At 35.7% G+C, this 27,101-nt stretch overlaps 1 protein-coding gene across 5 annotated transcripts in view; it reads left to right on the top strand.

Annotated features, from left to right (window-relative positions):
* LOC150102522 (chloride channel CLIC-like protein 1) overlaps nt 1-27,101 on the top strand; it is a 66,501-nt gene that overhangs the window by 14,123 nt on the left and 25,277 nt on the right. For all 5 annotated transcript variants that reach the window (XR_016548922.1, XM_090398937.1, XM_090398936.1 and 2 more), the window contains exon 2: nt 10,429-10,502. Coding sequence is in view for 4 of the 5 variants with exons in the window: in XM_090398937.1 (XP_090255063.1) it covers nt 10,429-10,498 (70 nt within the window). In the remaining variant the exon portion in view is untranslated. The remainder of the gene's footprint in view (nt 1-10,428; nt 10,503-27,101) is intronic.

Genomic DNA, 27,101 nt, shown 5'->3' with positions numbered 1-27,101 from the left:
CTTCTTGCAGAGTATAGCTTGTTTGTCTACCATTTCTGTATGTGATTTCTTACTGACTTCTCTAAAATCTTCACAACACACACCACACCAGAGATACTGATAGGTCTGTGATTTGGTACATCAGTTTTTGTACCACTCTTGTACAATTGAACTATCATACATTCCTAATTAATAAATAACATGTAAGTCCACAGTAATAACTTTAATTAATAAATAAGGTACAGATATTTCATACTAAAACTAATAGTATATCTTTAGTGTTACAAACAGATAGGAATGGAATACAAGTAACGAACATTCGGTGGATTTCCTATTAAAATACAATGTTGTCGCGAGCTAGGAAATGAAAGAAATTAATAAATAATATTTAAGATAATTGGTTTTTTAATCTTCTTCTTCTTCTGCAGCTTCTCCCACTTAAGTGGGGTCACTGTTAATGATGAGTCTTCCACATCCTCCTGTCTAGGGCTGTCACCACATCCAAGTTCTTTATCCTCAAGTCCACTTCTACCAGCTCCCTCCATCTCTTCTTTGGCCGCTCATGTTTCCTCCTTCCTTGCACATCCATCTACATGACCCTTCTTCCCACATATTTGTCCTCCCTCCTCATCACATGACCAAACCATCTCAACCTTGCCTCCTGTATCTTTGCTCCTAAGTTTGTAACTTTCACTGTTCCCCTCGCATAGTCATTTCTCAGACTATCCTTTCTGGTCACACCGCACATCCGCCTAAGCATTCTCATCTCTGCTACTTCCATCCTGCTGATGTTATTTTTCCTCAGGGCCACAGTTTTTATAGCATACATCATAGCTGGCCTCACTACTGTCCTATAATTGGTTTTTTAATGATTACATAAAATAAAAGTCTCCCAGATCTTCTAGAGAGAGGTAATCATTTTGATTTAAATTCGGTCGGTGTAAAATAGCTTCACAACTTTCTTTAAAGAGGCATTCATATTTGAACCTGCATCTATGAAGGAGAATAGCTTTATCCCACTGGATGTTATGGGTAGTGTTAATACTGTGTTGTGCTAGACTAGACTTCTGAGGTTTGTTGTAATCAATATAATATTGATGTTCTTTAATTCTTTTTTACACAGAACGCCAGTTTGTACAAAATAAGAAACATTGCATTTATATGGTATTTGGTCCACGCCAGCCAAAGATAGAGATGACAGTTTATCTTTTGTAGAAGGCAATAAGGAAGAAACTTTGTTGATAGGAATATACGTGGGAATCAATTGGTACTTTTTTTAAAATTCTACCTATAGGTTCTGAGATTCCTGGAATGTCGGGGATTGGAACTCTGCAGACTGTTGAAGAAACCTTAGGTGTCGGAACATAAGATTCAATTATCTGTTGGATTTGATTAGAGTGGTAATTATTAGATTCCATTAACTTTTTAATGATGGAAAGTTCTTGTAAGATTTCTGGAGAAGAGCAAACTTTATGTGCCCCTATTAATTAGAGATTTAAGAATGCCAAATTTTTGAGATGTGTGGTGAGCAGACTTTTTATGAATGTATCTGCCAGTAAATGTAGGCTTTCGAAAGACGCTTGTAGAAAAGGTACCAGAGGAAGTTCGAGTAAGTAGGATATCCAAAAATGGTAAAGTACCAGAATTTTCCTTTTCCATGGTGAATTGGATAAGAGGATGAAGCCTATTTATCTGTTGTAGAAAGGTAGAAAACTCATCTTCAGTATGTGACCAAATGGCAAAAACATCATGATGTTTTTGCCATTTGGTCACATACTGAAGATGAGCTTTCTACATCAGATAAATATCCTTCACCCTCGTATCCAATTCACCATGAAAAAGGAAAATAATGGTACTTTATCATTTTTGGACATCCTGCTTACTCGAACTTCCTCTGGTACCTTATCTACAAGCGTCTTTTGAAAGCCTACATTTACTGGCAGATACATTCATAAAAAGTCTGCTCACCACACACATCTCAAAAATTTGGCATTCTTAAATCTCTAATTAATAGGGCACATAAAGTTTGCTCTTCTCCAGAAATCTTACAACAAGAACTTTCCATCATTAAAAAGTTAATGGAATCTAATAATTACCACTCTAATCAAATCGAACAGATAATTGAATCTTATGTTCCAATACCTAAGGTTTCTTCAACAGTCCATAGAGTTCCAATCCCCTATATTCCAGGAATCTCAGAACCTATAGGTAGAATTTTAAAAAAGTACCAATTGATTCCCACGTATATTCCTATCAACAAAGTTTCTTCCTTATTGCCTTCTACAAAAGATAAACTGTCATCTCTATCTTTGGCTGGCGATGACCAAATACCATGTAAATGCGATGTTTTTTATTTTGGACAAACTTGGGCGTTCTGTGGAAAAAAGAATTAAAAAACATCAATATTATATTGATTACAACAAACCTCAGAAGTCTGGTCTAGCACAACACAGTATTAACACTACCCATAATATCCAGTGGGATAAAGCTATTCTCCTTCATAGATACAGGTTCAAATATGAATGCCTCTTTAAAGAAAGTTGCAAAGCTGTTTTACACCGACCAAATTTAAATCGAAATGATTGCCTCTCTCTCTCTCTCGAAGATCTGGGAGACTTTTATTTTATGTAATCATTAAAAAACCAATTATCTTAAATATTAATTATTTATTAATTTCTTTCATTTCCGTATGGATAGGGAGGTGACTGATAGATAAACATCAGGGGATGTTATATGGTGGAGTGGAATCAATGCAAATGAAGGTGAATAGTTTAATGCCACAGAAATCTATTCTAGGACCACTACTCTTTAATTTGTAAATTAATGATATAACTGAATTTTTGAGAGGGGGATATCAAGTTGTTTGCTGATGATGCGAAACTGGGAAGGGCAATAGTCGATAAAGATGATATAGATATCTTGCAGGATTATTTGAATAAATTGGCTGGAAAGATCATCCCAATATACAAGAAGGGAGACAAAAGAGATTGCAGAAACTACAGACCAATCAATTTACTCTCCCACCCTGTGCAATATTCGTAAGAATTATACAAAGTAGATTAAAAAAGCACCTATGAAGAACTGATAGGCACTGAACGAGCTGGATTTCGAGGAAACTATTCAACAATAGATAAGATTTTCACATTGCACCAACTAGCAGAACTCAGCTGGGAAGACCATAAGACCTATGCTGTTGTTTCGTGGCCTTCAAAAAAGCTTTCAATAGCATCAGTAGCGAAATTCTTCTTAAAGGTCCACTAGAAAAAGCAATAGATAAATATATATAGATTCTGATAAAATATTACTCTAAGATAAATGCAATAATTAAAAAGGACATGCTCATAACAGAACCCATAGAGATCCATAAAGGAGTAATGCAAGGATGTCTACTATCCTCATGCCTATTCATCATATATCTAGAAGAAGTTCTAAAGAATGCAATAGACAGTGAGTCTGGAATCAATATCAAAGGTTTAAATATAAGTAATATCCAATATGCAGATGATCTTGTTCTTATTGCAAGAACCCCAAATGAACTACAAAGATTGATAAACAAACTATAAATGAAACCTGTAAAATATATGACGTGATAATAATTTTTTATTTTTTTTAATTTTTTTTTTTACTAACTAATTTAAGGAAATTACAATGTCAACTAGGATATACATTAAAATAAATTTTAATATACTTTGATATTTCGGCAACATCACGTTGCCATTTTCAAGAAACTTAAGAACAAGACACGTGCATGCAGGCACAACAAACAGTAAAATGACTGTTTTTTTGTCATTTTACTGTTTGTTGTGCTTGAGTGCACGTGTCTATTTCTTAAGTTTCTTGAAAATGGCAATGTAATGTTGCCGAAATATCAAAGTATATTAAAATTTATTTTAATGTATATCCTAGTTGACATTGTAATTTCCTTAAATTAGTTAGTAAAAAATGCATAACCAACATCTTAGTCTTTCCACGAGAAAGACATGGTAATAAATATACAAAAGAGATGAAAATAGGGAGGAGCAAAACTAACATCTCAGTCAACCTAAATGGAGAACAAATAGTAGATAATTTCATATATCTGGGATCAAACTAACGGAAACAATAGATGCACTTGAAACAATCAAACACAGAATAGTGATAGGATGGAAAATTACAGAAAATCTGGAAAACAAACAAGATATCTAAACAAGCCAAAATCAAATTATATGAATTAATAATTATTATTATTATTGTTCCGGGCAACTCAAAGGAGTCGACAGACTCATCGAGGGAGGTCCTAACATCATGTCAAGAACAACTATTTGACATTGACACAGTATCTATCATACCTTGCCTTGAACTCATTCACGGTTGTAGCACCCACAACAGACTCTGGAAGCTTATTCCACTCATTCACCACTCTCCAAGTAAAAAACCTAGCTCTAACACCCTTGTTAACCACGCTCTTGCCCAGCTTCCATGCATGGCCCCTAGTCCTCCCACCACCAGTCATTTTCAAAAATATTTTCTGGATCAATCTTATAGAAACCCTTCAGTAATTTGAATGTCTCAATCATATCATCCCTTTCCCGCCTATCAACCAATTTCTGCAACCCACAAATCTTCAACCTATTCTCATAAGGTTCATTCCACAGACTTGCTATCATCTTGGTCACTCGTCTCTGGATCCTCTCCACTTCCTCCCCATCAACAAAGAAACCCTGGTGCCCATAACTGGGCGCAGTAGTCCAGATGGGGTCTTATCAAGGCTCGATACAGAGGAACAACAACTTGTTTGTCGCTGCATGTTAAAGTATTTTGCAGAAGCCAAGTGATTTGATGAGCTGATTTAGTCACTTTTTTGCAATGTGCCCCCTAAACTTCAATTCCCTATCCACCAACACTCCCAAATCTCTGGCCTCATCAATCTCCTGGAGTACGGTTCCACCAATGCGATATACTGCTGCTATTCTTTTCACCCCAAATTGCATAACCTTACACTTTGCCACATTAAATTAACATCCATTTTTCCTAGCCCAGTCCTCCAAACTATCCAAATCATCCTGTAAAATTTTGACATCCTGTGCACTCACAATTGCTCTACCCAACTTTGCATCATCAGCAAACAAGTGAACACTTAATCTCAAATCCTTTCCTATATCATTGATGAACAAATTGAAAAGCAGTGGTCCAAGAACAGAGTCCTGTGGCACACCACTAGTAACAAGCCGTCTTTTAGACTCCACTCCTGAATAAACCACTCTCTGGTATCTCTCCTTCAACCACCCTCCTATCCATCTCACCAACCCTATATCTATCCCCATCTGCTCCACTTTACTGATTAGGGTTCCATGTGGTATCCTCTCAAAAGGCCTTGGCAAGGTCCAGTAGTATCACTGTAAACCCATTACCCCTATCCAGTTCAGCCATCACTGTGTTATAAAACGTGAGCAAGTTACTGAGGCATGATCTACCCTTCACAAAACCATGTTATCCCCATACAATATCCCATTTTCATCTATCCAATCCGGTATTCTTTTCTTGTCTAATTTCTCTAAGACCTTGACAATGATTCCTGATATGCTAATCGGTCGGTAATTTACAACAGTAGTCTTGGAACCTCCTTTATGCAGTGGAACTATTTTCCCCTCTTTCCACACCCTCTGGACTAACCCAGACCCAAGACTCAAACAAAATGGTCAAGGGTACTGACAATTCTTTAGCTGCTTCTCGTACGACACGAGCTGGTATACCACCCAATGCCACGAATGTATTGACATTGAGGTTATGCAATAGACTACTCACCTCCACTTCATTCACCACAATTCCCGTATAATCTACTGGTTTATTCGTTTCTGTCAATGTCACCACCTGGTTGATATATATTTGCAAAGTGCTCACTCAGTAACTCAACTATATCAACTGATTCAGTTACCTCCCTACCATCGGCATTCTTTAAAATCATTCTGCAATGTACATTTTTCCTTTTACTTACTACATATCTAAAAAACTGTTTAGGATTTTCTTTAGCCTGCATGGCCAATGTTCTTTCGTAATCCTTATTTGCTTTTCTTACCACACTCGTTACCCTTCTGGCCTGCACTTTATACCGTTCATGTGCCTGCCGATCACCTTTCTCCTTAAATTTCCTCCATAGTTGTTTCTTTTTTTGCAGCTCAAGCTTAATGGTGTTATTCATCCATTTAACCCCTACTTGATTTATTATTCGGACTCTAGGTATACACTCAGCCATTGCTTCATACAAACACTTCTTAACTGCCTCCCATGCACTATCAACTTCTAGTCTTTGCAGTTCTACATGCCATGGCACTGAACCAATCAAACTCCTAAGCTTGTCATACTTTCCAGCCTGATAATTCCACATGTACCCTGTCTTAATTGAAAATTCCACACCTTTACCCACCTCCTAAGTCAAGACCCTATGATCACTCTCACCAATTGGTGGCAATGTGGTCATATTTGTTACAGCCAAATCCTCAGATGTAATTACTAGGTCAAGCACTCTCTGACCCCTAGTATTTTCCATTACATGCTGTCGCAGATAGTTATCCCTTTATAACCGCATAAAATCCAATTCCTTCCTCCCGTGTGTCCTCTCCTCACTCCAATCAATGCGACCATAGTTGAAATCTCCCATAATAATTACCCTCCTTCCACTCATTTCTTCTATTTGCTTGTGCATACTGTCACCACCATCTTTTCCATCACCTGGTCTATAGCAGAACCCAATTGTATATTTAGTTCTGCTAGCCACAATCTCACACCAAATGGCCTCAAATGTGCTCTTTTCTCTATCCTGCAATTTAACTTCTATTCTCCTTGGCTGTAGCTCTAGCTCATTAGCTATCATCAACAATACTCCTCCCCCTATTTTATTCTACCTGTCATTCCTGAACACACTATATCCATCACATTCAATCCCACTAGCTATATCATCTACAGTCAGCCATGATTCACTAATACCAATAACCTGTGATCTGGAAGTGCCAACCATGGCCAAAAATTCTTCCTTCTTGTTCCTAATACTCCTAGCATTAGTGTACATGAATTTAAGACACCCCCCCCCATTAGCCCCAACCCTACCTTGATGCCTTATATTAACAATTCCCACTCTGATTTGTTGTCCTTATTCGCTCGGGCATATTATATTCATTCATACATTCAACTGCCTCCCTAAGGACTGTATATCTACCCCCCCCCCTTAATAAATTTAGTTTCCCTGAATTGGCACATCCACTACATTCAGCAACACTTTCTCAAGTCTCCTTACGCCGTAACCATTCAAATGCAAGCCATCCATCTTATATAGATCCTTTCGCCCATAGAACTCACTCCACACATCCACAAATTCCACACCATTCGTCATACATAACCCACGCATAAAGTCATTCGCAATTATGGCCCTCCTTTTAAACATTTCACTGTCATACCGTGGCAAAAGACTAATCATTCTAACTCTCTCACTCCTTTCTTTTGCTACCTCAAACAATTCATTCAGGTCTTCTATCATTTCCATTTTATCTCATTTCAAATCATTCGTACCTGCCACAACAACCATTTCTTTCACCCTTTCCTTTTGCTCTCTAATAGACTCAGTTACATCCTTTATGGTTGCACCAGGTTGGTACGATTTTGTCAAATCCTCTACTAACACACCTCATACTAACGAGTCTCCATACAGCACTCTATCCTTCATTTTGTTCATGTTCACACTCATACGCCTATTTTTCCTGTCATACTTTTTATTATTGGCTGGTTCATTCAGTCGACTTTTGCTCATACGCTCTAGCTGCTGTTTTGCCCTTTGTATCACACCATTCAACAACGCGATCTCACTCATTGCATCTATCTCATCTTTTTTATTCTCTGTAAAACCATTAATACTATCATTCACACTCTCACAATTCTCTGGTACAACCTCGCCATTTCTTGTCATATCCCTATTTTCTTCATTCTGAAGTTTGACAAAAATATCACACTCACGATCCGAAATACACTTCAATTCCTCATTCTCCCTACATTTTCTACACACATTCACTCCTTTATTATCATCTAACCACACTCTGACCGCACTCCGCAAAGCGTACACTTCGCAGATAGTACACTGAATAATCTCCTTTACATTACCGTTCTTAAAAGAATATGGCGAACCATCATTACTCGTCACCATTTTCCTTCGTACTGGAGCCATACTTACTAGTAACGTATTTTATCAAATTATAAATTATAAACACCAAAAACACACAAACAGACGCACTAAGATACACAAGGCAAACAAAACTACGCAATATTAAAGTAAATTTATCAATGATAACTGAAAATAACGCTTATCTTATCAGGAGCTTTCACGAACACTACACACACTACGAATCCCTCTAGCGGTGACTTCCCAACATAGATTATGCTATAAAACACTTTAGGACACTAACTACACTAATAAAACTACAATAATATACTAAAATTACACAATTAAATCTAACAAAATATTTAATGAATCAACAAAAATCACAAATCTTTCAGGAGCCCTCTGACAGTACGTCTTTTCACCATCTAGCCTCGACACCAGACTCCCCTATTATTTATACCAGCAGTTATCTATGGAGCAGAAGTATGGACAATTAAGAAAAGAGAAGAGAAAAAACTGTTGGCATTTGAAATGAAATGCTTAAGAAAGATAAATAAAACAAGTAGGATAGAAAAGAAAACAAATAGCACAGTTAGACAAGAATTATTGTATAAGAAGATATTAGAAAACAACTAAGATAGTTCGGCCATGCTGCACGCATGAACAGACAGACTACCTAATATCCTAATAAATACTTTTACAACCGAAAAAAGAAGACCCGAGAGACCAAGAATCACCTGCCTGAAATCATTGAACAACATTTCATGATCTTTTCTTTTAGTTTCAGGATGCAGAACTTATAATGAATACTTTTTCGAAAAGCAAGGCATTTGGCAAAAATTATGAAAAAATATCGCTCGTTGCTACCTATAAACCCATCAACCAAATTCACAACTTGTCACATTCTCCAAAAGGCAAACTCTCACCAACGATGCTACTTAGCATATATGAAGAATCATGTACTTATAACTTGTCTTACCATGGACAAACAGGAAGAGCTATAAATAAATGTATCTCTGAACATCAAGACCATATCCATCTTATCAAATCTCACAAATCTGCCTTGCACGACATGGAATCAAAAATGCTAACCACAGGATCCAAAATGCTAAGCTAAACTAAATGCTAAATGTTGTCACCTCCACTGAGTCAGAGACTCATTAATGGAGGCCACATACTACACACACCAGCTATCATGCTTATCTTGAATTCATTCACACTGCTTGCACTCACAATATCCAATGGCAATCCATTCCATTGATCCATATATAAACATGAACATTTATATAGAGGAAGTGCTGAAGCTTTACTTCATAGACCTAATTTTTAATCAGAATGACTGTCTCACTATTCCAAAAGTTTGGGAAATTATCCTCAATTGTAGTACATAATTTATCTGTTATATTTTAATTTAATTTAATTAATTTTAACTTCAGCCCAGTAGTTTTAATCCATGAACACATGACTGTATATATAGAGGGATTCCAATTTAAGCATGTGTGCTACTGTGTTTTGAATTCAATTTCTGTTGTTATTCGATAATTGTACTGCTGATATCTTACGATACGTAAGATGAAATATTTACATAATAAAAAGGTTATTTATTGGGGCATATGAATGCTATTCTATAGTTGGAATGATTGGAATATTATTCTATAGTTATGGATACTCCACATTTTTCACTGTGTAAAAAAAAAAAATAAAAAAGTGCATGTTGTGTTTTGTACAGTGCATTAATACAAACCACCACCTGAGGATTGGATATTCCAGCAATCTTACTGTAGGGCCAGAGATCAAGAATGGAACTTTATCAAAACACTTCAGATATATCCCCCCCCCCTCCTCTCCCAGAGCTCTGGTTGTCATCTACCACCTAAAGATTTTGTTATATTTTATAACCACAGGATTATAAATAGTAAATTAGATTAAAAATAATGTAAATATCTTAATTAGGTTGATAGGGAAGACTCTCTTGGTGGTAGATAACAAACCATCCAGATATCCATGTACATAGTGAGATTTGAACCCACAGCCTGTTGATTCAAATTTCATTGTGTTCAAAATAATTACTATATCCACTCTCCATGTTAGAGAATGGATATTAATCACTTGGCTAACCAGGTGATATTTATTGCAATTCTATTTTTTGATCCTTTTGAAATTTCTATTTAATCAAATTGAAATTTTTATAATAAAGGTGTAAATATCTTAATTAGGTTGATAGAGAAGACTCTCTTGGACATGTCCTTTAACATTATATTATGAATATTATTGAAATTATGAAATAGATAATATAAAATTTGTTTAAATTTTGGTTTTTGTAGGCAGTTAAATGATTATGAAAACAGTACAGATAAAGGTAGCCCAATGGAATATGTTGAAGATCATGATTAATGAGGTAAGTGTCATAAATTTAATATTAGAACATAACTGTTGATTAAAAAAAAGAAAGGGAAAAATTTTCAATGTTCTTTGCGTTTTGATTTTCTTCTCAAATTGTTCTCTTGAACTGTTACTTTTGATTGAGATTTAAGTGTACACATTAAATTATAATAAAAAACAATGTTTATGTAGCATAGTTTATTCATATAATTTTTGCTCAGCATACTGTGACTATAGTCAGAATAATTTAAATAATGGAACAATAATGGAACAAATCAATAGGATAGAATTAAAAATGCAGATATGGTATTAGGAAACTGATCAGTTTCATTATATCTAAAATCCTGGCAATGGGTAGTAAAGGTATGCAAAAAATAATAATAAAATAAAATAACATTGATCAGTAATATTACTTCCTACAATGAAGATAAACATATCAGATTTGCATGATGTAATAATTAATGCTTTGCAACTTTTTATATACAGTCCTTCCTTGTCCATAAGAGGAAACCTTGTGTCTTTTCCATAGAAACCTATGTATAGAATTGATATCATGATTGTATTTCTTATGTTCTTCATGATAAAGAGTTGCAGATCTCTCTCTCTGAATAACTAGAATAAGACAGACAAATGCATTGAAATGCACTGATAAACAAGGTACTGATCTTTGTAGTTCTTTGTAGAACTACAAAGATCAGTACCTTCTAGAAGAAAGCTTCTGGACAGTGCTGCTCTATTACTCATACCTTATCTGAATACTAATTCTTCTGTCACTTATACTTGTGTTACTGCTCCACCATTCAAATCATACAAGGGGTTCTTACAACATATTGAGCAAAAATTCTTTGAATTTAATTTTATAGAAGTAATCTGTTGTGAATTATAATTTAATCTCTTGAACTGTGCTTATGTGTCATGAAAGTTTTACAGTAGATCAAGAAAGACATTTTAAGTCAATATTTTTTATATGAATACCATCTCAATAATGAATTCTACATCTCCAAATGGAGATGTGGAGTTGATTACTGGAGATGGTATTTAGAACACATACATTGAACAGTCTTAAGATTAGTCTTAACAGTTATTTAAAGGTGGAGTTAGTGTCTTTTGCATGTCTTATGTTATTCTTATGCTTCCAGATTTCGAAGCTTCGTTCCACATTAGTATCAGCATCAAACCAGAATTTTTTTAGCATACTCGATGTGATTGAAAATCAGCTCAAGTTCTTTCGCAGTTAGCTTCTTAGTCGTAATATTCTCTTCTTGTTCGCACTCCTTATCTTCTTCTTCATATGCATGCTGTTCTTCTAGTTGAAGGAGATCATTCTCGCTTAAATGTTCTGAATGGGAATTTAGCAACTTTCTCCAATCTTTATTATCCAGTTCATTACAAAATCCAATTTCTTTTCCAATTCTGCTCATTTCTTAAATAATGTTAGGCGTTGGATTTTGCACATGATAAAGTAACATAGTCTTGAGTTTAAAGTCGCCATCTGCATTGCCTCCTAATAAAAGCATAAGACGATTTTTAGATACTTTGTATTCTGGTTGAAATGCTTAAGTTTTAGCTAGGAGAGTTTTTGTTGGCATACATTCCCATAAGAGACCAGTTTCATCTTAAGCAAGGTTTTCCTGTATATATATTTCTGTTAGGTTATGGATTTAAGATATGTAATGAGAGTACATGTCTTATTTTATGACAATTTTATGAATATTTGCCAATAGTCATAATCACCCTTCTGAATTATCCTTTGCAATTCTTCAGGAAACTTGGACGCAGAATCTTTATCAGCAGTAGCAGATTCCCCAGTTATTCTTACGCTATGCAGTCCATTTCAATTTTTAAAATGGTCAAACCATCCTAAACTCACAGTAAAGTTTTCACATTCCTCTTGAAATTTTGGTCTCTTTCAATAAGGTAAAAATATTGAGAGCTTTTGCCTGAATATTCCCTGTACTAAGAGATATCCTTTTTTGGTTATAATCCTCAATTCAGAGTGATAGAAGACACTCCATCTCGATCATTAAATGGCTTTTATTTCGGATGATCTGCATGCTTAAAGAAGCAGTAGCAACTTTTCCTTGTTCTTTGTACTCTTTGGTCTTATTTAACATAGTCCAAACTGTAAACTCGTTGTATCCCAGTTCTCACAATCATTGTATTACTAGCACTACTTTCATGCCTCTTAATGACTTCCAACTTTTCCGCTCACTGCAGATTGGCGGAAAAAAATTTTGCATAACGTAAAAAAATTATGTTAACTGATTAATCACTCACTTAAAGCGGGAAATAGTATTATTTCACTCAGTCATGCCAACTGATTATTGCACATATCAAATTTGCATTAAGAAGGTTTTCCTGTATATATATATTTCTGTTAGGTTATGGATTTAAGATATGTAATGAAAGTATATGTCTTATTTTATGACAATTATACTTGTGAAAAGTTGTAAACCTCTCATGTTGCTATTTTTAAAAAAGGAGTTAGCAGTTTAGGTGATACAATAACTAAAAAAATAATTTAATTATTATTTCCTATATTTTGTATAAGTGAAATTGCCATCTTACGGTATTGGTCTCTGATTTCACCAATGCTTGGATTTTTGGATTAAAACAAATCACAAGCTTCTCACAAGTGTCATGTCATGTCTCATGGAGATCACAGATAAGTTGAAACCATATAATTCTAGTTTTCCCCAGATATATGATTTGCTGAAAATCCACAGAGAATGCCATTGATTCAGATTGCTGGTAACACTTCATCACACATTAAGAACTTAGTCTAATTTAAATCTATTACAAAAAACGTCATTCAATACAAGCTGATCCAGCACTTTCACTTGTTAGGTCAGTTCTTATTTTCTCCACGTATTATTTTTCGGTCCCCTATACAACTTTTTCTTCTTCTTGAGTATTCTGCAATTGAACAGGTTCTTCTCTTAGTAGCAAAAACTTTTCTTCCACTCTCTTCTGTTCTGAGCCTTCTCTTTCAAGGTTGTGTACCTGTCTCCATTCAGCATGTCATCTAGCATCATTTTCCTTACTCTTCCTCTGGGTCTTTTTCCATCTATTTTCCTTCGATGGAATCTGATGATTCCATTCCCTCTCAGAATATGTCTGATCCAGTTTCCCTTTCTTCTTTTTATCCTCCTTAACAGATTTCTTTCTTCTCTTTTTAAGACCTCTTCATTAGTTTTTATCTGTCCATTTGATTTTTTCTCGAAATCCACATCTCAAAGCTTTCCAAAATCTTAATTTCTTCTTTCTTCAATGTCCAAGTGTCACCTGCATAGAGGGCAACACTCCACACATAACATTTTATGTCTTTTCTTTAGGTTTCTATCCATTTTACTTCTGAATAAATTCCATTTTCTATTAAAGGATTCTCTTTGCATTGCTATTCTTGCTTTTATGTCTCTTTTACATCTTCCATCACTGCTAATAACACTTCATAGATATTTAAATGTCTTTACTTGATTGTCATAATCATCTGCGTATCTTATTGCAAATATCTGTCTACCTCCAATCTTTATTCCTTCTTCCAAATTCTCCAGTGCTTCTTTTAACATTGCTTCGGAATACATGTTAAACAAAATTGGTGACAGAGAACAGCCTTGTCTTACTCCTTGTCCAATGATACCTGGTTCTGTTGTACCATATATGTCTTTCACCATGGCAGTTTGTCTCATATATAGTGAAATAATTAGCCTTCTGTCTTTCCAATCTATACCAAGCTTTTCCATTACTTCCATCATCTTATCCCATTTTACAAAGTCAAAAGCTTTTTCAAATATATATAACAGATATTAATTTCTTTATTCACTTCCAAACTTCTTTCACTTACTACTATTAACAGTCCAATCGCATCTCTTGTTGCCCTACCTTTCCTGAAACCAAACTGATCTTCTCCAAGAAATTCTTCCACCTTAGATGCAATTCTTCGTGTTAAGATTCTCATAAGTATTTTTGATGTATGGGAAATGAGGCTTGTTGTTCTAAAATCCTTGCAGTTCATTGCATTACTTTTCTTTGGTATAGGTATACATATTCAGGTCATAAAATCTTTTGGTAATTCTCCTTTGTTATAAATTATTAAATTTATTATTTTGGTTATTTCTTCAGTTCCTTTCTTCTGAAATTGTTTCAAAAATTCTGCAGGTATTTCATCTATTCCTTCTGCCTTTCCACATTGTAGTTCTCTACTGGCCATTTCTACTTCTGTCTTCAAAATCTCTGGGCCTAGATCATCTTCATTTACCTTCTTTATATCTTCTAATGGCAACTAATTTAGTCTATTATCCTTGTCATATAGATCTTCAATGTATTCCTTCCATCTCATTAGGATTTTATTATTTTTATTAATGCTTGCCAAATATTTCAGTCTGAAACCACCAGACTATCCTCAGTGGCTCGACAGTTTATAACAATTTTTACAAGGTGGAATACAAACAATTGATCATTCAAAAGTAGAATGAGCTGCATGATGTTACATTGCTAATCATTAAAGAGAGGTAAATTTCATCAGATTGGTGAATAAATTATAGGTATTAATTCACAATTTCATATAACAATCTTAATTTATAAATTCACTTAAAGATAACATTAGACTAATGTAAGAATTAAAGGTCTCAATTAAAAAAAAAAAAACTTTTAGTGTGTTATCTGGATTAAACTTTTTCATATTTTTGACAAGGATATACAGTCATTTCGATTCAAGTTAGGGCATTGAAGTAAGGCCTCAGCACTCTTTTTGAATAGGCGTTCGAATTTATTGTGACATCTGTGTAGAAGGCGAGTCTATTATTATTAAGAGAGACCTCCAGGGAGTCAGAGACTCATCGAGGGAGGCCACATACTACACACACACACACACACACCCACACACACACACCAGCTATCATACTTATTCTTGAATTCATTCACACTGCTTGCACTCATAACATTAATGGCAATCCATTCCAATCATGCACCACCCTCTGAGAGAAAAATCTAGCCCTCACACCCTTCTTGGCGGCCTTCATTCTCAGCTTCCAAGAATGCCCTCTTGTCCTTTCCCCACCCTCCATAAATTGAAAATTCCATCAATTGAAATCCCGTATGACCCTTTTAGAAGTATGTAAGTCTCAATCAATATCACCCCCCTCTTTTTCCTGTTTGCTAGTGTCTGCAGTCTACAAATTCTCAATCTGTCCTCATAATGTATTCCACAATCCTGATATCATTTTTAACTCTCCTTTGGACTCTCTCCAATATATAGAATCACAATGGAAACCAGGAGACCAGACCTGTGCACAATAGTCCAAGTGAAGTCTTATTAAGGCCTTTGTTTCAGCATTGCAATTATCTTTTGAGTTGTATTTGCAATCTTTGCCACATGGCACCTAAACTTCAACTTCCTATCTTTTAACACTCCAAGATCCCTAGCCTCATCGTTTTTTTTTCTAGCCTAATTCCACCAATATAATACAACATTGGATATCTAATCATGTAGAAGTGAATGACTTTTCGTTCACTGACATTGAACTGACACCCATTTTCCCATGCCCACAATTCCAGCCTATTCAAATCATTCTGCAAAGACTGCATATCAGCAGCATTCCCGATTACCCCTACCTATCTTTGCATCATCAGCAAATAACTGTATGTCACTTGTCAAATCCTTCCCAATATCATTAATGTACAGATTAAATAACAGTGGACCAAGCATTGATCCTTGTGGTACACCACTTGTTCCCTTAAACCAACCTTGCAGACTCACATTCCCAATATACCGCTTTTTGATATCTGTCAGTCAGCCATCCTCTTATTCATGGTAATATTCTATAACCCAAACTCATTTTCACCAATTTATGCAGCAGGCTGCCATGCTGTATTCTGTCAAAAGCCGTAGCAAAATCCAAAAGTATCATGGTGTATCTATTCCCCTTGTCTAGTTCAGTGGTAACATTGTTATAGAATATGAGCAGGTTGCTAAAACATAACCTTCCCTTAGTCAACCCATGTTGTTCATTGCGAAGTGGATATTCACTGTCATCCCATTTCTGAATGCGGGTCGTAATCAATTTTTCCAAAATCTTCACCACCACTCCTGACATACTAATTGGTCGATAGTTGGATACATCGGTCTTTGCACTACCCTTGTGCAATGGAATTACCATACATTCCTTCCATTCCTGCGTAATCTTCCCTGTTCTGAGACTCATATTAAACATCCTGGTCAAAGGAATAGCCAGTTCAGCTGAACACTCTTTTAGCATACATGCTGATATTTCATCAACCCCTATTGCTGAATTCTTATTCAGTTTGTGCAACGGCTCTAATACCTTGACCTCACACACCTGCGTTTCTTCATCTAGTGAAGAGGTAACGGTGAACCCAATGTTGCATTCACCAGGTTGATAGCTCTTAATGCAATGGGCACTCATTAACTAAACAACCCCTTCTTCATCTATAACCCTCATGCCATCTGGATTTAGAAGAGTTATTAATGTACAGTTGTGACTATTCTAGCCTGCTGCTTATAACATTCATAACGGACATCATCCTTATGCAAACGGTATTCCTTCCACGTCATCCTTTTCTTATTAATCTCTTGCTTGTGGCTTGTCTCTATCCCGTGCTGCTATGCCATTCCAGACTTATCAGATTTGTTGTGAAGAATGTATGCTTGATGTATCGATGTTCTTGTATTCGTTTTTCTATAGAGCATCCTGTTTGTCCAGAGTACGACAGATTGCAGTTACAAGGAATTGTAACTGAAAATATACACTAGGCAGAGACATAGTTGAGTGTTTATCTGTAGAAGTGGGGAAATAGGTGGATATTTTGTTAATAGGGATATAAGTGGCTGTTAAATCATATTTCTTCAGAATTCTTGAAATTGGTTCTGAAATCCCGGAAATACTGTATTTGCCGGCATATAAGACACACTTTTTTTCTTTGAGCATAGGTCTGAAAAACAGGGTGCGTCTTATACGCCGATACTCAGTTTTTTATTATTTTCATTTATGGAAATTTTCTCTCTTCTGAGTTACGCATTTTGTTTATTGCTTCCTTGCTGTGTGTGTGAGAGAGCATTCCAGTTATGCAGAGAAGTGTTTCTCAAACTTCAGACATCTGCGTTCATATGATTGGTGCAATATTAACAAAAGATCGTGCTACTAAATGACAAAGACAAGCCGACAGTTGAGTTGAAATGCTAATTCTCTTCAACCGAATTCCTTATATAAATATCTGAAACACATTCACTATATATTTCTTCATTTTAACACGTTCACTCAAACAAAACCGTATGTTACACCAGCAACATATGGTTTTGCTTGAGTCATACAGCATTTTCTGTTGGAGGGGGACATGCGATTCATTAGTTAGTGCCGTTTTTATCCTAGTTGTCTCTAATTGTTGAGAAACATATTGCACAGCCTGCATATGTCATCATCATGAAATTCCTGCCATGAACCCTCAAGGGGTGTACAGGATATGATGATACTATTTCTATATTTAATGTACAGGATATGATAGTACTACATGAAAAAAATTACATCATTACTAACTTCCTATCTACAATTTTTCCTCCAAATCAGTCTGTTACTTGTCAAGACTCCAATTATCAGATCTTATATTTTTATCGTCTAAGGCACATTGTACCGTATCAATCCACCTATATCTTGGTCTTCCTCTGGGTCGTTTTCCTGCCAACCTGGCAGAGAGCACTTGTTTTTGCTAATCTTTCTTAATCAATCCAGCTCTCAGATCCATAAGTTAAAACTGGTTTGAACACTGTCTTGTATACAGCTAATTTAGTGTTCCAACTAATTTCTCTCTTATTCCATATGAATTTATTCAATTGACTTCCTACCATACCAGCTTTGCTGATTCTGTTGTCTATTTCTATATTTAATGTACAGGATATGATAGTACTACATGAAAAAAATTACATCATTACTAACTTCCTATCTACAATTTTTCCTCCAAATCAGTCTGTTACTTGTCAAGACTCCAATTATCAGATCTTATATTTTTATCGTCTAAGGCACATTGTACCGTATCAATCCACCTATATCTTGGTCTTCCTCTGGGTCGTTTTCCTGCCAACCTGGCAGAGAGCACTTGTTTTTGCTAATCTTTCTTCGCCCATTCTGTTTAGGTGACCATACCACCTGAGATTAGCTCTGCTAACGCATTCCTGATGCCGACAATGTCAAGTTCTTTCCTAATATTCTTGTTTTTAATATGATATTGCCATTGATGCCATCTGTTCACGCTTCTAATCTTTCTCAGGACTCTCATATCTGCGGTCTCTAGTCTTTGGTCAAGTGTTTTACTTCTGACCCAGCTCTCAGATCCATAAGTTAAAACTGGTTTGAACACTGTCTTGTATACAGCTAATTTAGTGTTCCAACTAATTTCTCTCTTATTCCATATGAATTTATTCAATTGACTTCCTACCATACCAGCTTTGCTGATTCTGTTGTCTATTTCTATATTTAATTTACCATCTTCAGTAAAAATCGTGCCTAAGTAACTGAAATGTTTCACTTGTTCCACAGGTTCTCCATTCACAACACATTTGACATTTTCAATGATTCTGCCTATTTTCATTGTCTTTGTCTTTTTATTGCTGACCTTCATACCATATCTATTACAACAGCTATTCAATTTAGTCAGAGAATCTTGCAGACTTGTAGTGGATTTATTTAGAAGTATAACATCATCCGCATAAAGCAAGGAGCTGACATTAACATCTCCAATTTTGATATCATTTTTAATACCACTTTCCTTCATAATGTGATCCATATAGATAATGAATAACAGAGGGGATAATGTACATCCTTGTCTCACACCAGATTTAACATTAAGCCATCTTCCTGTACTTCCTTCAATTCTAACTGCTGACTTACAACTCAAATAAAGACTAAGTATTGCTTGATATAATGCCCCATTGACACCATATAACTGTAGCGTATTGAATAGCTTCTCTCTTGGCACCTTGTCATATGCCTTTTCCAAATCGACAAAACTTAAATACAGATCTCTGTTATATTTCCATGATTTCTCCACTATTTGTTGTAAAGTGAAGATCTGATCCTGACAGCCTCTATTTGACCTGAATCCAGCTTGTTCTTCACCAAGCTTTCCTTCCACAATTCTTCTCAACCGTTTCTCAAGTATACTTGCATAGATCTTCCCAGGAACACTCAGTAGGGAAATACCTCTGTAATTCTCACATTCAGTTTTATTTCCCTTTTTATATATGGGTACTATGAGAGCTCGACTCCAATCATCGGGAATTCGTCCCTCTGTCCAGACTTTCTGAACTATGCAGTGCAGCCACTGTAAGACTCTTATACCACCATACTTCAGCATTTCTGGTCGAATAACATCTACTCCTTCTGCCTTTCCACATTAAAAGCCTTCGATGGCTTTTTCTACTTCAAGTATGGATATGTATTCCTGACTGCATGCCTAGTCAGTGTTTTTTACCATTGTGCTGTCATCACTGCTTGTTTCATTTAGCAGTTTTTCAAAGTAATTACTCCATACTTCAAGGATATCTTTTTCTCCCGTTTTCATGCCACCTTTATCATCTCTAACTCCTTTTACAGCACTCTTTCCTCCATTCCTAAGCTTCTTCAACAACCTCCAGAATATTTTGCCACCTTCTTGGTATTTATTTTCTATATTCTTGCCAAAGTCCTCTCACGACTTTTGTTTAGCTAGTTTTACACAGTGTTTAGCATTCTTGCATTTGTCTCTGTATTCTCTAAGAGCACAAGCTGACTTATTTGACAGGAACTTTTGATATGCTTTCTTCTTTTCCCTTCACTGCCTCTTTAACTTCCTGTGTCCACCATGGAGTTCTGATTTTTTTATCCTTGCAGACATCCTCACCACATGCCTCTCTGGCAGAATCAATCAATGTTTCCTTCAGAGTTTGCCACTGAATCTCCAAGGTTTGATTCCTGTTCTCAAACTCTTTCATTTTTTCTTCAATAATCTTTGTGTATTTTAGTCTACAGTTCACATCTGAGAGCTGCTCAACTTTTATTCGCTTTAAAACTTTCTTACATGTTATTATTTTCAATATGAAATTCAATTTTATCCTGCTCAAGACGAAATAGTGATCGCTTCCAATTTCAAATCCTCTGTACACTCTGGTGTCCTGCACCAGGGAGAAAACATCACTATCAACAATAACATAGTCAATGAGACTTTTCTTATTCCTTGCCTCTTCTCTCCATGTGAATTTGTGCACATTTTTATGTTGGAACATGGTGTTAGTAATAACCAGTCCATGTCCTGAGCAGAAATCCAACAGGTATTTTCCATTATTATTAGCTTTGCTCTTTTCTCCAAATTTTCCCAAAATATTTTTGTATGTCTCACAATCATTTCCTACTCTGCTATTCAGATCACCAACAAGGACCAACTTTTCCTTTTTCATTGTGTCAGTTGCTTTTTCTAGAGCATCAAAAAATTCCTCCACTCTTCTACCTTAGTAGAACCTTCTGTGGGACCATAGGCACAAATAAGTCTCATTGTCCATTTCCCCATTCTCATATTTGCCCACATTACTCTACTTGAGACTGACTGCCATTCAAGAAGATTAGCCTCGTATTTTGTGTTGAATACTATGGCTACTCCTTCTTTTCCTTGTTTGTCATTTCCTGAATATAACATTTTGTATTTATTGCTCAGAAAGATCTCACCAGTTTTGGTCTTTTTTGTTTCAGTCACCCCTATTATGTCGATCTGGTACTTATCTAATTCCTCAGCTAGCTCCATTTCTTTGTCATTCAGGCTTCTTATGTTGATAGTACCGATCTTTAACTCTGGTGATGTTGAGTTCGGTTTTGTTTTCAGATTTGTTCCAGTAGCTGACTTTTCGCTGTTCGCCCTGGTTCCCTGGCGAAAACAACGGGGGCCTTGTTTAACCGGGCGACGCCCCAGCCGGTATGAAATTTTTTCATGTCGTACCATCATTTTTTTATTTTGGTTCAACCAATAAGGATACAATTTGGTCGGCTAAATCCCAAATTGCCAGCCCATCCTCGTTCGTTCAGTATCCAAGTAGATACCCAACAGGGTGCACCACGAGAAGGTGAGGATTGGACATTAGGTCAGAAGCCCTGGTCGGTTCTCCACATTCCTTTAAAGGCTATGTGGAGGTCTCCTCTCAGTTATAAAGCTTTGACCCTTAAGCACCCCCTTGCAGATGTCTCTGTACCTTATTCAGTAATACAATAGGAACGTTTTATGATCTCGAACTTCACGGATACATTGAATTTTATTCTGTGTGTTAATGATACATAGCTTAAAATTGCCACGGACCCTCTGAAGACCTTTCACGTACCCCTGGTGGTACGCGTACCACACTTTGAGAAACACTGACGTAGAGTTCAGTGGATGCGCATGCGCTGTCATCGACGATCACAGATGTGTCCTGTTCGTTTAAACTTTCCAATTATGTTGCAGTTATGAATGGTGATAAATTTCTGCTGTTAAATTTTCTCTAAATTTCTTGGCAAATTATGGCTGAAAAACATCGGCATTGTTACAGTGTTGCATACAAGCTACGTGTAAGTGCGTATGCTAAAGAACATGGAAACAGGGCTGCAGAGAAGCATTCGGACCACCCCCCAACTGAGAAAATGATAAGAACTTGGCGGAATCAGGAAGAGGGTCTAAAAAAATGCAACTCACAGTAAACATAACCTACAAAGTGGAGCTGCAAAATGGCCAGAACTTGAGGCAGAACTAAATACTTGGATTTTAGACCACAGAAAAACAGGACTTTCAGTGTCTATATAAAATGATTATTCATGAAGCGAAAGTGATAGCCACTAACAGAGGGATCACCAACTTTACTGGATCAACATCATGGTGTTCAAGATTCATGAAGAGAAACCAGCTATGTGTATGTGGACTAAAACAAAAATATCACAAAAGATGCCAGCTGAATATGAAGAAAAAATGATTGAATTTCATTGATTAGTCATTAACGCAAGGAAATGAGAAAATTTTGAATAGGAAACATGGATGAGGTTCTGCTGACTTTTGATGTGCCTTCAAACAAAACTGTAGATTCCAAGGGCACTAAAAGTGTTACTATTAAAACTTCGGGGCACGAAAAAACTCCCTACACAATTGTTTTATCCTGCTGTGCTGATGGGACAAAATTGCCGCCACTGTTGATTTTAAAAGGAAGATGCTTCCCAAAGAAAAACTGCTTAAAGTAGTATTTGTACATGTTCACACAAAAGGCTGGATGGATGGAGGAGGAATGAAGTTATGGATAGATAAACTTTGGTCTAGGCACCCTGGTGGACTGTTGAAGAAGCCTGTCATGCTAGTATGGGATCAGTTTCATTCTCACAGAACAGACGATGTCACAAATAAATTCAAAGAATGGAAAACTCAGTTAGCTGTAATTCCAGGAGGTCCAACTAGTCAGCTTTAACCTTTGGATGTCTGTATTAATAAACCATTTAAGGGATTTATGAAGGAAAAGTGGAACAGCTGGATGCAGTCTTCAGATTTTGAGGTTACGCCATCAGGAAGAAGGAAGAGGCCTAGCATTTCGCAAGTTTGTGAGTGGGTCAAAGCTTCATGGGATGCTGTGAAAAACTGAGACAGTGGTTAAATCATTTAAGAAGTTTGGAATTAGTAATGCACTGGATGGTACAGAGGACAATTTGTTGTATGAGGACTCAGATTTTGATTTAGAAGAGGTTTCAAATGAGGTCTCTTCATTTAGCTCTGGAGATGAATTTCTGGGTTTTCACGATTAAAAGGTGGGTACTCTTTCCTAGTTTGGTTAGGTATTTGTTGAAAGTAGACCTACTTATTACTTTATATTTGAAATACTGTAAATTCATTATAATATTCAGTGATAAAGTTTTTTGTCTAAAAAATGTGTACAAAAAAGAGGGTGCATCTTATACGCCAGCAAATACGGTATATGGAATTGGAACTCGATGTATTGATTCTTTGTTGTTCTATATTGGATTGTAGGAATCGAACAGATGTTGTGTAGTTTTTTCAGAGAAGCCATTTATTTTCATGTGATGTTTGATAGTTTAAAGTTCTTTCTGCAATTCATGGGGAGTTGAGCAATTAGTTCTAGCTCATTGAATTAAACATTTTATGATTCCTGTTTTTTGATGAGGATGATGGGCAGATTGTTTGAGAACAGTCTCCTATACAACTTACAGGCAGTTAATAAGAGCAAAGTTAATTAATCCGTGGAAATTGTTGCAGAATGATTAACAAATAAATCATGTGAGAATAAGCCTGAAATTAAGCATTAAATCTGTAGATCAGTCATTTAGCTCATTCTTCTCTGTTGAGGGGTAATGGCTCATGTATGTGTGAACAGTATAGCACTTATCAGTTACACATTTTGGTGGTGCACCGGCATTTTACTTAAGAAAGGAATGCAATTTTTGTTAATCTGGGTGAGATTGTTAAAACTATGGTGCAAGTTTTAGAGAAACTTATACCATAGTTTTAACAATTATTTACACAAACACAAGGTAAAGATAATAATTTGTTATAGAGCCATATATTTCAGTCTGAAAATTACAGACCATCTTCAGTACAGTAACGAGGATATGAGGTGCCTGTGGCAAGTGTCTAACTTCCGCCCCTAACGCAGAAATGACAATAATTTTGTCGTGCAATATGTTAAATGCTTACTATTAACCTATCAAAATGAGTTACAGGGTGTTCGTTTGTGTAAAGCGGTGTATTGCCAAAATTTAAAAATACAATATAAAATAGTGGACTTTTATATCTATTTATTTATTTTTATTTTTTATGTTTTGCGCCTCTTTCACCATGCCCTCGTTACAGGCACTGACCATCTTCACTGGCAAAAACAGTTGATACAAGGTAGAATGCAAGCAATGCATTTAATTTGTTTACGTGTAAATAATCTTAAAGATTGCATATATATACTCAGACAGATCTGATCAGAATTGGACAAATTGCATGAATTTTTTTTAACTTTTTAAAAATAATTAATTTATAAATATGCAATTAATTATAATTGTAATTCACATGTAGATATGGCAGTGACTCAATTTTATTAAATTTGCTTTCATGTATATATATGATATTTACCTATTTAGCTAATTATTTTTTATTACCTGTAATGGTGCTTGGTAATGGTGGGCGGCATATGTGACTTGCCGTCCTTATACTAATAAATCTGAAACTAGCAACAACAACTGTTCTGTTTCTAACACATCTCTTAGATCCATTAGTTAAAATTAGTTTGAACACTGTCTTGCATGCTGTTGTTTTAGTGATTTTGCTAATTTCTTTCTCTTTTTCCATATTTTTATGCAATTTACTCTTCACCATATCAGCTTTGCTAATTGTGTTGTCTATTTCTATATTTAATTTGATATCTTAACTAAAAATTATTCCTAGAGAACAAGTAAAATTGAAATATTTTACTTGTTCTCTAGATTCTCCATTTAGGTTGCAGCTAATGCTTTTGCTGTTCCTGCTTGTTATCACAGTGTTTGTCTTTTTATTGCTGATTTTCATACCAAATTTTTATAGCAGTTTTTTTTAAGTCAAAGAATCTTGAAAGGTAAAAGGAAAATGAGATGAGATGAAAGAATCTTGATGATCTATCTTGGATTCGTTTAAGATTTAAAGACCTGAGATTAATTTGAAAGTTTATTTTTCACTTGGTTAGAATATAATAAATTTAGTTTAATCCTTTATCCAAGTGTGAGCAAACAAAGTTTGCACCTGAAAGTATCTTCAGGACTGAAGTAAGGTGGTACACACCAGGGCAACTCGTTGCAAAGGTGGAGCAAGCTACCAATACTCCTGTCTCAGTATCTCCTATAATGCAAAACACATCTCCTTGCGGATATGTCTAATGTTATGCATTAAGGGAAGGGCCACTACCCAGACTAGTTTCGACCTTTACTGAGGTCTCTTCAGTGGGAGCCAGGCCAAAGCTGAGATACCAGGCAGAAGCATTTGCAGGTCATCTCCACCTATAAAGGTCGAAACTAGTCTGGGTAGTGGCCCTTCCCTTAATGCATAACATTAGACATATCCGCAAGGAGATGTGTTTTGCATTATAGGAGATACTGAGACAGGAGTATTGGTAGCTTGCTCCACCTTTGCAACGAGTTGCCCTGGTGTGTACCACCTTACTTCAGTCCTGAAGATACTTTCAGGTGCAAACTTTGTTTGCTCACACTTGGATAAAGGATTAAACTAAATTTATTATACTGAGATTAATTTGTTTAGATTAATCTCTCTAATTTTGATATCAGATTTATTGCCACTTTCCTTCATTAAATTATCTTTATAGATGATGATTAACGGTGGATATGGTGTACACTCTTGTTTACACCTGTTTTTACATCAAACCATTTTCCCTTCTTTCAGTTGTCATAACTACTGTGTATAGACTACAGTAGACTCTGACTATGACAAACTTGTAGGGACCACAGAAATAGTTTATAATATAGTTCGTAATGGATAGTTTGCTGTAGTGAATCTCTTTTATAATAGCATTGAACCTATTGGATTTTTGTTGAAACTTCAGTGGTTTGTTATAAGGAGTGAATTTATTATACACTGCAGTCCTCCTTTTCGTTTGACAAACCTTGCAAAGCACAAATCACCATAACCTTCTACTACCTTAAAAAGCTGGGTGTGTATGACAAAAGGGACCTCCTAGATGACTCTGTAATTCCATGGGGTCTTAGGCCACTGGTAGATGTCGTGAGGGATTAAGGAAGACCATACTTTATGGTACAAGCCGTGGCATGAGTAGAAACAGAAGTAACAGAGATACTAGTTGAGAAACTGGCAGTTATACCCCCCCTCCCTCCCCGGCACTGGAATACTGAATCCTCTTGCTTCTTGTATATCCAATATAATATTTGAAGTTTAAAACTGATGTATGCAAAAATCTGTTTGGAATCAAAGTATCATAGGAAATACCAGATTTGTGACATATTAATATTTCTGTGACAAATGGCTATTGTGATATAAAGCAAAGGTTATATAAAGTAAGCATTGATGTATATTTAATTATGTGAATTAATTAAATTAAGTTAGTGGTATTAAACACAACACCACGTGAACAAAGTAAATAACATTATCTAGATGCTTATATTTTGCTAGGTTCCACACTAGTAGTAATCAAAGAACCCTGTGGTATTCTACTGGTCGCCTTCACTATCTTAGATTCAGCATCTCCATACATCACTCTTTGATCAGATAATTGCACTCCAATCTATGCCACAAGCCCAATATGCATATCCATTTCTCTGAGTGTGAACATTTTTCTTTCAAATTAATCTGTTATTTATCAGATCTACATTAGGGTCAATCAGATTACTAACAGTTTAGTTATAATCAATACCTGTTTCCAGGTATTGGTATGCTCCAGCTGTCATTCCACAGTTCAATTTTCTGATTTTTTCTACCTCAAGTAATTGATATGTACTCCAGATTGCATTCCTCATGAATATTTTTAACACACTGTTTGTTCATTATCATTTAATAATATTTCAGTTAGTTACTCCAGACATCCAGAATATCTTTATCTATGGTTTTATGTCAGTTTTATCAT

Source organism: Typopeltis vanoorti, chromosome 10 (genome assembly GCF_054136105.1).
Source record: "Typopeltis vanoorti isolate ZY-2024b chromosome 10, IOZ_Tvanoo_1.0, whole genome shotgun sequence".
In the NCBI taxonomy this organism is placed as follows: Eukaryota; Metazoa; Arthropoda; class Arachnida; order Uropygi; family Thelyphonidae; genus Typopeltis; species Typopeltis vanoorti.
Note: the sequence above shows the minus strand (reverse complement) of the source record. Positions and strands in the feature narration are given on the sequence as shown.